This window comes from Cetorhinus maximus, chromosome 26 (assembly GCF_964194155.1).
Source record: "Cetorhinus maximus chromosome 26, sCetMax3.hap1.1, whole genome shotgun sequence".
NCBI lineage: Eukaryota > Metazoa > Chordata > Chondrichthyes > Lamniformes > Cetorhinidae > Cetorhinus > Cetorhinus maximus.
This window is the reverse complement of record NC_135904.1, coordinates 39,176,466-39,188,710: the sequence shown is the minus strand read 5'-3', so window position 1 is coordinate 39,188,710 and position 12,245 is coordinate 39,176,466. Positions and strand designations below refer to the sequence as shown.

General features: G+C 44.2%; 1 protein-coding gene across 1 annotated transcript in view; it reads right to left on the bottom strand.

The window, feature by feature from the left end:
• The window catches only part of ankdd1a (ankyrin repeat and death domain containing 1A), a 205,709-nt gene that overhangs the window by 78,817 nt on the left and 114,647 nt on the right, over positions 1 to 12,245 (bottom strand). The window contains exon 11 of the mRNA XM_078530501.1: positions 8,416 to 8,514. Coding sequence (XP_078386627.1) covers positions 8,416 to 8,514 — 99 coding nt within the window. The remainder of the gene's footprint in view (positions 1 to 8,415; positions 8,515 to 12,245) is intronic.

Below are 12,245 nucleotides of genomic sequence, written 5' to 3'. Positions count from 1 at the left end.
GTGGGGGGGGAGGCGCTACATAGTAATCAGCAGGGTATTGTGCAGTGGATGTTGTGTACATGGATTTTAGCAAGGCATTTGACAAGGTCCAACAATGGCAGATTGGTCAGGAAAGTAAAAGCCTATGGGATTGAGGGTAATGTGGCAAACTGGATAAAAGGTTGGCTTTGTAACAGGAAACAAAGGGTAATGGTCGATGGATGCCCTTGCGAATGGAAAATTGTCTCAAGTGGTGTTCCACAGGGCTCGGTGTTGGGACCCTTGCTGTTTGTGTTATATATTAATGATTTGGACGTGAACGTGGGGGGCACGATTGGGAAATTTGCAGATGACACAAAGATTGGCTGAGTAGTGGATAATCTCCAAAACGATATAGATGGGTTGGTGGAGTGGGCGGTAAAGTGGCAGATGGATTTTAACATAGAGAAGTGTGAGGTCATACATTTAGGGAGGTCAAACAGTTACAGGGATTACACAGTAAATGGGAATATACTAAGAGGGGTAGATGAAGTGAGTGATCTTGGCGTACAAGTACACAGGTCCCTGAAGGCAGCAGTTCAAGTAGACAAGGTTGTAAAGAAGGCATATGGAATGCTCTCCTTCATTGGCAGAGGTATAGAATATAAAAGTAAGGATATAATGTTGGAATTGTATAAAACACTGGTGAGGCCACAACTGGAGCATTGTGTGCAGTTCTGGTCACCACATTACAGGAAGGACGTAATAGCTCTGGAGAGAGTGCAGAGGAGGTTTACAAGAATGTTGCCAGGGTTAGAAAAGTAGCTACCAGGAGAGATTGGATAGGTTGGGGTTATTTTCCTTAGAACAAAGAAGGCTGAGAGGTGACTTGATTGAGGTGTACAAAATTATGAGGGGAATAGATAGAGTGGACAGGATAAAATTGTTTCCCTTGGTGAAGAGTTCTAGAGCCAGGGGACATAGATTCAAGATAAGTGGCAGAAGGTGTAGGGGGGACATGAGGAAGAACATTTTTACGCAGAGGGTAGTGGGTGTCTGAAATTCGCTGCCCAAGTTGGTGGTTGAGGCAGAAACTCTAAACTCTTTTAAGAAGTACCTGGATCTGCACCTTAAGTGCTGTAAGCTGCAGGGCTATGGGCTGGGTGCAGGAAGGTGGGATTAGAAAGGGCACCTGGGTGTCCTTGGGCTGGCATGGACAAGATGGGCCGAATGGCCTCCTTCTGTGCTGTAACTTTTCTATGTTTCCTTGCCTGTATTTGATCTGATATCATGAGGCTTCATGGGGTCCAGAGTTAATGTTGAGGACTCCGAGGCCAATTCCCTCCTGACTGTATACCACTGTGCTGCCACATCTGCTGGATCTTTCCTGCCTTTGGGACAGGACATACCCAGGGATGGTGGTGTCTGAGACATTGTCTGTAAGGTATGATTCCACGAGTATGACTATGTCAGGCTGTTGCTTGTCTAGTCTGTGAGACAGCTCTCCCAATTTTGGCACCAGCCCCCAATAAGGTGGGCTTTGCAGAGTCAACAGGGCTGAGTTTGCTGTTGTCGTTTCCGATGCCTAGGTTGATGCCGGGTGGTCCGTCAGGCTTCATTCTTTTTAGACTTTGTAGTGGTTTCATACAACTGAGTGGCTTGCTAGGCCATTTACCAGTCAACCACATTGCTGTGGATCTGGAGTCACTTGTAGGCCAGAGCAGGTAAGGATGGCAGGTTTCCTTTTCTAAAGGATATTGATGAACCAGATAGGTTTTTATGAAAATGGTTTCATGGTCAGATTAGATTTTTAATTCCAAATTTTTTATTGGATTCCAATATCACCATTTGCTGTGGTGGGATTCGAAGCCAGGATCCCAGAGCATTACCCTGGGTTTCTGGTTTACTCGTCCAGTGAAAATATCACTACGTCGCCACCGCCCTTTTGTGGCATCCTTGTGTCCTCTTCATATCTTACTATCCTACCTATCTTTGAGTCATCAGCAAACTGAGCAGCCATACCTTCAGTCTCTTTATCCAAGTAATTTACATACATTGTAAAATGTTGAGGCCACAGCACTGATCCCAGTGGCACACCATTTGTCACATCTTGCCAACCAGAAAAAGACCCATTTATGCCTACTCTCTGTTTCCTGTTAGCTCGTCAATCTTCTATCTATGCCAATATGTTACCCCCTATACCATGAGCATTTATTTTCCGCAATAACCTTTCATGTAACACCTTATCTTCTGGAGATCTAAATACAGCACATTCACCAATTCCCCTTACTCCACAGCATATGTTACTTCTTCAAAGAACTCCAATAAATTAGTTAAACATGGACCAGGATTTTGTGGCCTCGCCACAGCTGGACCCACCCCTGGGTTACGCAGTGGGACCAGCAAAAAGTCCATTGACTTTCAGCAGAATCGGAAGATCCCAGTAGCGGATGGGGCCGGAATACCCCAGCCATGATTTCCCTTTCACAAAACCATGGTGACTCTGTCTGATTACTTTGACTTTTTCTAAGTGCCCTGTCATAACGTCTTTAATAAGAACTTCGAACATTTTCCCTACGACAGATATTAAGCTAACTGGCCTTTGGTTTCCTGCTTTCTGTCTCCCTCCCCTTTTTGAATAAAGTTACATTTGCTATTTTCTAATCTAATGGAACTTTCCCTGTATCTGGGGAATTTTGGAAAATTAAAATCAATGTATCAACTATCTCCCTAGCCACTTCTTTTAAGACCCTAAGATGAAGTCCGTAAGGGCCGGGGACTTGTCAACTTGCAGCTCCAACAATTTTCTCAGTACTACTTTCCTGGTGATTGTAATTTTCCCAAGTTCCTCCCTCCCTTCCATTTCCAGATTTACAACTATTTCTGGGATGTTACTTGTATCCTCTAGAATGAAGACTGATGCAAAATACCTGTTCAGTTCATCTGCCATCTCCTTATTTTCCATTATTAATTCCCCAGACTCACTTTCTATAGAAACAAACACTCACTTTGTTAACTCTTTTCCTTCTCAAATATCTATAGAAACTTGATAGAAACTACCGCCCAAATTATGAAGTTGAGTCACATGGGAGTAGTGGTTGGAGAGGTTGGCATGAAGATAGCACCTAGTCAGGACTGTATCCTGTATATAGATAAATAACTGTATCCTGTATATACGTAAATAGTGATGTGTTATTGATAAACGGTTATTGTTCAGCCATACAAGCCTCTAGGCCTCTTCATGAGACAACGTACAAACTTGTAACAAATGTTAGTTGTCCTCCGGTCCTCTGGCACCACTGCTGTGGCCACACTGGATTGAAAATGATGGTCAGAGCCTGTTATTTCTTCTCTTACTTCACTTAACAGCATTTCATTCGGGCCTGGAGGTTTGTTCACTTCCAAACATGTAAAACCCCTTAATACTTCCTGTCTCAATTTGCTAATTTCATCTAATATTTCACATGCCTCCTCTCTGATTGTAATATCTGTATTGTTTTGTGAAAACAGCACTCATTAAGAACTATACCAACATCCTCCACACATAGGGGTTCCTTATGTCCCTTATTGGCCCCACTCTATTCTTTAGTTATTCATTTCCTCTTTATGTATTTATAAACAATCTTTGGGTTTTCTTTGGTTTTGCTTGCCAATATTTTCATGCCCTTTCTTTGCTTTCCTAATGTGCTTTTAAATTTCCCTTTTAATTCTTCTCTAGGTTCTCTGTGGTATTGAGCCCTGGGTCACTGTCATAAGTTTCCCCTTTTTTGGCTTTATCCTCTCCTTTAAGCCTCTTGACATCCAGGGGGGACACTGGATTTATTAGTTCCACCCTTTTTCTTTAAGAGAAAATAATTGCTCTGAACCCTCATTATCTCTTTCTTGAATGACTCCCACTGATCTGGCACTGATTTTCTTTCAAGTAGCTGTTTCTAGTCAACTTTAGCTAAATCACTTCTCAGCTTAGCAAAATCAGCTCTTGCCCAGTTGAGAACTTTTTTCCTGGTCTATCTTTGTCCTTTTCCATACCTGCCCTAAATCTAATTGAATTATGATCACTTCCACCAAAATGCTCCCCTACTGATACCTCTTCCACTTGCCCAACTTCATTCCCTAAAAAAATTCCACAACTCATTTCTACTTCTCTATAGCTCTGAAGAAGGGTCATATGGAGTTGAAATGTCAACTCTGTTTCTCTCTCCACAGATGCTGTCAGACCTGCTGAGTTTTTCCAGCATTTTCCGATATTGATCCAGATTTCCAGCATCCACAGTACTTTTCTTTTATCCAGGGCTCTCCTGTTAGGTTTGCTATATACTGGCTAAAAGTGTTCAACTCAATGCATTTAAAGAATTCTGTTCCCTCTATGCCTTTCACACTAATCCTATCCCAGTTAAAAGTAGGGCCACTATTACTGGCCCTTGAAATAGTGGATGCATTGGAGGTCATTTTCCGAGATTCTATAGACTCTGGAACAGTTCCTACAGATTGGAGGGTAGCTAATGTAACCTCACTATTTAAAAAGGGAGGTAGAGAGAAAACAGGGAATTATAGGCCAGTCAGCCTGACGTCAGTAGTGGGGAAAATTCTATAGTCCATTATAAAAGATTTAATAGCTGAGCACGTGGAAAACAGTGGCAGAATCAGACAGTCAGCATGGATTTATGAAAGGGAAATCATGCTTGACAAATCTACTGGAATTTTTCGAGGATGTAACTAGTAGAGTTGATGAGGGGGAGCCAGTGGATGTGGTTTATTTGGACTTTCAGAAGGCTTTCGACAAAGTCCCACATAAGAGATTAGCATGTAAAATTAAAGCGCATGGGATTAGGGGAAGTGTATTGAGATGGATAGAAAACTGGTTGGCAGACAGGAAACAAAGGGTAGGAATAAATGGGTCTTTTTCCAAATGGCAGGCAGTGACTAGTGCAGGGATCGGTGCTGGGACCCCAGTTATTCACAATATATATTAATAATTTAGATGAGGGAACTAAATGTAATATCTCCAAATTTGCAGATGACACAAAGCTGGGTGGGAGGGTGAGCTGTGAGGAGGATGCTGAGATGCTTCAGTGTGATTTGGACAAGCTGAGTGAGTGGACAAATGCATGGCAGATGCAGTATAATGTGGATAAATGTGAGGTTATCCACTTTGGTAGCAAAAACAGGAAGGCAGATTATTATCTGAATGACTATAAATTGAGAGAGGGGAATGTGCAACGAGACCTGGGTGTCCTCGTACACCAGTTACTGAAGGTAAGCATGCAGGTGCAGCAGGCGGTAAAGAAGGCAAATGGTATGTTGGCCTTCATAGCCAGAGGATTCGAGTACAGGAACAGGGATGTCTTGCTGCAATTGTACAGGGCCTTTGTGAGACCACACCTGGAATATTGTATGCAGTTTTGGTCTCCTTATTTGAGGAAGGATGTTCTTGCTATAGAGGGAGTGCAGCGAAGGTTTACCTGACTGATTCATGGGATGGTGGGACTGACATATGAGGAGAGATGGAGTCGGTTAGGATTATATTCGCTGGAGTTCAGAAGAATGAGCGTGGATTTCATAGAAACCTATAAAATTCTAACAGGACCAGACAGGGTGGATGCAGGAAGAATGTTCCCAATGGTGGAGGAGTCCAGAACCAGGGGCCACAGTCTGAGGATATGGGGTGGACCATTTAGGACTGAGATGGGGAGAAATTTCTTCACCCAGAGATTGGTGAGCCTGTGGAATTCATTACCACAGAAAGTAGCTGAGGCCAAAACATTGTATGTTGTCAAGAAGGAGTTAGATATAGCTCTTGGGACGAAAGGGATCAAAGGAAATGGGGAGAAAGCGGGAGCAGGCTATTGAGTTGGATGATTAGCCATGATCTTAATGAATGGTGGAGCAGGCTCGAAGGGCCGAATGGCCTACTCCTCCTAGTTTCTATGTTTCTACTGACCTATTGTTTTTGCACTTGTGAAAGATTTGCCTCAACATTTGCCCTTCTATTTTCCTCCGACAGTTTGGGGGCCTATCATACTCTCCCAGCAGTGTGGTGGCCCCTTCTACCACATTATCCCTTCTCACAGCTATCCTTGTTTCTTTAACCAATATTGCAACTACCCTTCTTTTTATCCCCTTTCTTATGTGAAAACCCTGAGCTGCCATTCCTGCCCTTCTTTTGGAAGGCGCGTGTGAGAGTCGGCAGTGCGCTTGCCGATTATTAAGAGGCCTATTAAGGCCCTTCAGCAAGTAATTAAGTAGTATTTTTTGCTGCCCATCCAACTGTTCGGTTGGTGGGCGGGCAAATGGTCCAGGCGGCGTTTGCATTTTTTACGAAACCTCATCCATGGGCCAGATGAGGTTTCCAACAGTAAGTGAAAAAAAATAACATTTTTTAACATCATTTTTAACAAGTCCCTCTTCATGTGACTGAGTCCCATGTGGGGACATGTTTATATCATTTGTAAAATTTTTATTTTTTATTTTAAAATTCTTCAGCTGAGGCAGCTCTGTGCCTTCAGGGAGCATTCAGTGAGCGTTCCTCCCTCCCCCACCCCGGCAGCGCTGAGGCTCTCCGCATGCGTTTCATGCTAGCTGGCTATTCATTGGTCAGCGTTTGGAGCCCAATTGCGGGCAGCGGTCCCGGGTCCACAAGCTGTGCCCATCCAACGAAGGGAAAATCCTGCCCTATGTGTGAATCAGTGCTCTCAGCTCATCTGCCTTATTCCCTAAACTTCTTGCACTGCAGTATATAGCAGTAAGCATTGCTGAACTCCCTTGTTTTCTACTTTACAGTCATTGTTTCTCCTACCTTCCAAACATGATTTTCTGCTTTCCCTTCTGACTCTATTCTCAGGTTCCCATCCTGCTGCCAAGCTAATTTAACCCAACCCCAACAGCACATGCAACCCCATCCCCTGCGAGGAGATTGCTCCTGGACTGTTGAAGTACAACCTGTCCTTTCTCCTGGTGGGAGAAACATGCCCTTTCTGCCCAAGCCCCTCTGGTGCATGCTCTATGTCATAGGAAAAGGCCCAGGCTGTTCACCAACCTGCAAAGTTGACACAACTACTAGACAATCCTCCTAGAATTGACAGCCCTGAACCAGTTAGTCAATCCCAAGAGGCCCATACCAAAGCACAGTCGATCACCACTGGGTTGCATATCAACAGGGTAGGTTTGATAAAGTGCAGGTGCTGAAAAGAAGCATATGCTGTAACTAAACATGTGCACAGGAAAAAAACCTTTGCGGTAGGAAATATGTCAGTTATTTGTACTGTTGGTTTCACAGGATGTTTGGAGGCCAGTTTGCAGTGAGAAGTATTGCTCCTTTGCTACCTCCTCCTCCTTCTTCTTAGGCAGTCCCTCAGGACTGAGGGTGACTTTCTTCCACTCTGGGCTTGTGGGTCCTGAGCTGGTGAAAAAGTCCAATGTTGAATCTGCACACAGGTGGGGCCGGTAGTGTTTGGTGAGGTGGGTGGGTGGGATGCTTGGATTTTGGTACACTCCTTCCGGTGTTTGAGCTTGGCCTGGGTCTGCTGAAGATGCCTGAAATGATTGGCACCTTCGCGGATGCTTCTGCAGTTTGGGAGGTCTTGAGCAAGAGATTCCCACAAATCAATGAGGATGTTGCATTTTTCAGGACGTCCTGAAACGTTTCCTCTGACTTCCCGGTAGCTGCTTGCCATGATGAAGCTCGGAGTAAAGAGCTTGTTTTGAGAGTCTTGTGAAAGGCATGCCGATGAGATGGCCCTCCTAATGTAGCTGATTAACCTTAACCAGTGCCTTGATCCTGGGGATGTTGGTCTGAGAGAGGACACTGATATCGAAGAGCCTATCTTGCCATTGAACTTGCAGGATTTTTGCAGAGGCATCGCTGGTGATATTTCTATAGGGATTTAAGGAGCCTGCTTTACCTCCTACTGGACCCATTGCTTCTTAACCACACACCCCTCGAGACATCAAGGTGATAACGCAGTCTGTAGACTCAAGCTGAAGTTACTATACTTATCCTATGCGCAGCCCTTATTGAGTGGGTAGCTCCCATTTCCTCTTCTGTGTCCATTATCAGGACATACCTGGAAATATCTATAGCAAGTCCTCATGCGAGGACTGGATGGGAGAAGGTGGTGAACCAGGTTGGCTAGCACTTCTCTAAGGTGAGGCTTCCTCCTGAGTGAGGGGCACAATCCCAGTCTCTAGCCAATTAAGGCTCCAGGGAGTGTTAAATGGCTGCAGAGCAGCCAGTGTTAGCTAGGATGCATTCCCCGCCGAACCTTCGGTTGGCAGGGTGGGAAACTCCGCCATTTGAAAAGTCCTGCCCCATATTTAAGTGTCTGCACAATCCTGAGTGCATTCAGAAAATCAACAGGGAATATATTTCTGTAAAATCACAGATGTTAAATCAAAATTGAGAATATTGAAGTGGACAAAGAAATGAAAATACTGAAAGAAAATAAGACATGCAGTCACCTTATCAGCTAGCTTTAAATTTACACCTGCTATGAGGATCATGTCAGCAACGCTCTGCCTTCCATTCTCTGCTGCAATGTGAAGTGCTGTCTGCTGCCTCTGTGGGAAAATAATGTGCAACTTGTTAATACAAATCATAGCAAACTATCTCCTCATGTGATGTTAGACTGATCTCAGATCAAGGCAATAAAATGTAAATAGTGCGGTACCACAGCAGCATTACTTTCCCCAGGCAGAGTGTTCCTCACGTGGGACTGAATGACAATTCCATGTTAAACCATGGGCACTGAAGGAGGCACAAAAGAGAATCTTTGAAACAGGAATTGTGGCAAAGGATCAGAAACGGGGTCAGTGTATAGTGCTGATGTTACTGCACTATCCAGAGGCCTGGGATAATCCTCCAGAGGCATCAGTTCAAATCCCAACATGATAGTTGGGGGATTAATTAAATAACAAATCTAGAATAAATCTCATGAATACTGACCATGAAACTACCAGATTGTTGTAAAAAGCCATCTGGTTCCCCAAGGTCCTTCAGTGTAGGAGATCACAAGTCCTTACCTGGTCAGGCTTCAGGTCCATAGCAATGTGGTTGACTGTAAAATAGCCCAGCATGAAAAGTCAAATAAGATCAAAATTGGAATAAGTACCCAGCATTGAACCAGTGCGAGGCAGTGGCACAGTGGTAATGTCACTGGACTAGCAATCTAGAGGCCTAGGCTAATGTTCTGAGGACATGAGTTGGTGGAATTTAAACTCAATGAATAAAAAAAATCTGGAATTTCAAGCTAGCCTCAGTGATGGTTACTAACAAATCGCCTGTCATAAAAACCCATCTGGTTCACTTAATGCTCTTTACCATACATGTGACTCCAGACCAACAGCAACATGGTTGACCCTTAAATGCCCTTTGAAATGACCTAGCAAGACACTCAGTTGTATAAAACTGCTACAGAAATGAGACTTCATGTACCCCTTGACACCTCCTCAGCTGATGAATCAGTGCTCCTCCAGTTGAACACCACTTGGAAGAAGCACTGAGGATGGCAAGGGAGTAGGATGTACTCTGGGTTGGGGACTTCAATGTTCATCACCAAGAGTGGCTCGGCGGCACCACCACTGACCTAGGTGGCTGAATGCTAAAGGACATACTGCCATACTGAGACTGCGGCAGGTGGTGAGGGAACCAACAACAGGGAAAAACCTACTTGACCTTGTCCTCATTAATCTACCTGTCGCCGCTGCATCTGTCCATGACAGTATCGGTAGGAGTGACCACCGCACAGTCATTGTGGAGACAATGTGGCATCTTCACGTTGAGGATACCCTCCACTGTGTTGTGTGGCACTACCACCGTGCCAAATAGGATAGGTTTGGAACAGATCTATCAACACGAAATTGGGCACCCATAAGGTGCTGTGGGCCATCAGCAGCAGCAGAATTGTACTCAACCACAATCTGCAACCTCATGGCCCGGCATAGCCCCCACTATTACCACCAAGCCAGGGAATCAACCCTGGTTCAATGAAGAGTGCAGGAGGGCATTCCAGGAGCAGCACCAGGCATACCTAAAAATGAGGTGTCAACTTGGTGAAGCAAAAAACAGGACTACTTGCGTGCCAAACTTGCTGCGTGCTTAAGCAGCAAGTGATAGACAGAGCTAAGCGATCCCACAACCAATGGATCATATCTAAGCTCTGCATTCCTGCCACATTTAGTCGTGAGTTAAACAACTAACTGGAGGAGGAGGTTTCACAAATGTCTTCACCTTCAATGATGGAGGAGCCCAGCTCCTCAATGCAAAATATAAGGCTGAAGCATTTGCAACCAACCTTCAGCCAGAAGTGCCGAGTGGATGATCCATCTCGACCTCCTACTGAGGTCCCCAGCATCAACAATGCCAATCTTTAGCCAATTTGTTTCACTCCACGTGATATCAAGAAATGGCTACTGCACAACACGATGGAGGGTATTCTCCATACTGAAGACAGGACACTGCCTCCATAAGGATTGAGGTGGTCATTCCGATGGATACTGTCATGGACAGATGCATCTGTGACAGGTAGATTGCTGAGGACAAGGTCAAGTATATTTTTCCCTTTTGTTGGTTCCCTCACCATCTGCCATGGACCCAGTCTATGTCCTTTAGCATTCAGCTACCTGGGGCCCTGATAATATTCCAGCAATAATATCGAAGACTTGTGCTCCAGAACTTGCCGCGCCCCTAGCCAAGTTGTTCCAGTACAGATACAACACTGGCATCTACCCTGTATGAGGAAAATTGTCCACTATGTTCTGTCCACAAAAAGCAGGGTAAATCCAACCTGGCCAATTACTGCCCCATCAGTCTACTTTCGATCATCAGCAAAGTGATGAAGGGTGTGTCAACAGCGCTATCAAGCAGCGCTCACTCAGCAATAATCTACTCACTAATGTTCAGTCTGGGTTTCAAAAGGGCCACTCTGCTCCTGGCCTCATTACAGCCTTGGTCCAACCATAAGCAAAAGAGCTGAACTCCCGAGGTGAGGTGAGAGTGACTGCCCCTGACATCAGGGCAGCATTTGACTCAGAGTGGCATCAAGGAGCCATATTTGCTAGGAGTCAATGGGAATCAGGGAGTCATTCCTAATGCAAAGGAAGATGGTTGTTGTTATTTGAGGTCAATCATCTCAGTCCCAGGACATCACTGCAGGATTTCCTCAGGGTAGTGTCCTTGGTCCAACTATCTTCAGCTGCTTCATTCCTTCCATCATAAGGTCAGAAGTGGGGTTGATTGCTGATGTCCAGAGTAAACTGAGCAAATCTCTCATTGGGTAATATGACAGATGATCAGTGGGAAGTATTCAAAAAATAATTTAATATGACAGAGGACCAGTTTACAACCCTAAGGAGCAAAAAAGTGCTTGACTAAAAAAAAACAGCCATGGATGATTAGGGAGGTAAGAGACAACTTGAACCTTAAAAAAGCATACGAAAATGCAAAAAAAACTTAGATCCTGGTAAATGGGAAAATTACAAAGAACGGCAAAGGGTGACAAAACAGATAATAGGAGCCACAAAATGGAGGATGAAAAGAAAATCGCAATGGATATCAAATCAACACAATTTTTTACAATTATATTAGGAAAAAGAGGGTGGTCGAGTAATTTTTTTTATTGATTTATGGGATGTGGGCATCGCTGGTTAGGTCAGCATTTATTGCCCCTCCCTAACTGCCCTTGTTCATTGCTGTGGGTCTGGAGTCACATGTAGACCAGATCAGGTAAGGACAGCAGATTTCCTTCCCTAAACGACATTAGTGAACCAGATAGATGGGTTTTCAACGACAATCAGCAATGGTTTCATGGTCATCATCAGACTTTTCAATCCAGGTTTCTATTGAATTCAAATTTCACCACTGCTATGGTGGGATTCGAATCCAGGTCCTCGGAGCATTACCCTGGGTCTCTGGATTACTCGTCCAGTGACAATACCCCTATGCCCCCTTAGAAATGACATTGGTGATATTGTCAATGAGAATAAGGAAACTGAGGATTTGCTGAATAATTATATTGCATCAGTATTTACGGTATAGGAAGAGGTCAGCATGTCAGTATTTACGGTATAGGAAGATGTCAGTATTTACGGTATAGGAAGATGTCAGTATTTACGGTATAGGAAGAGATCAGTATTTACGGTATAGGAAGAGGTCAGCATGTCAGTATTTACGGTATAGGAAGATGTCAGTATTTACGGTATAGGAAGATGTCAGTATTTACGGTATAGGAAGAGGTCAGTATTTACGGTATAGGAAGAGGTCAGTATTTACGGTATAGGAAGATGTCAGTATT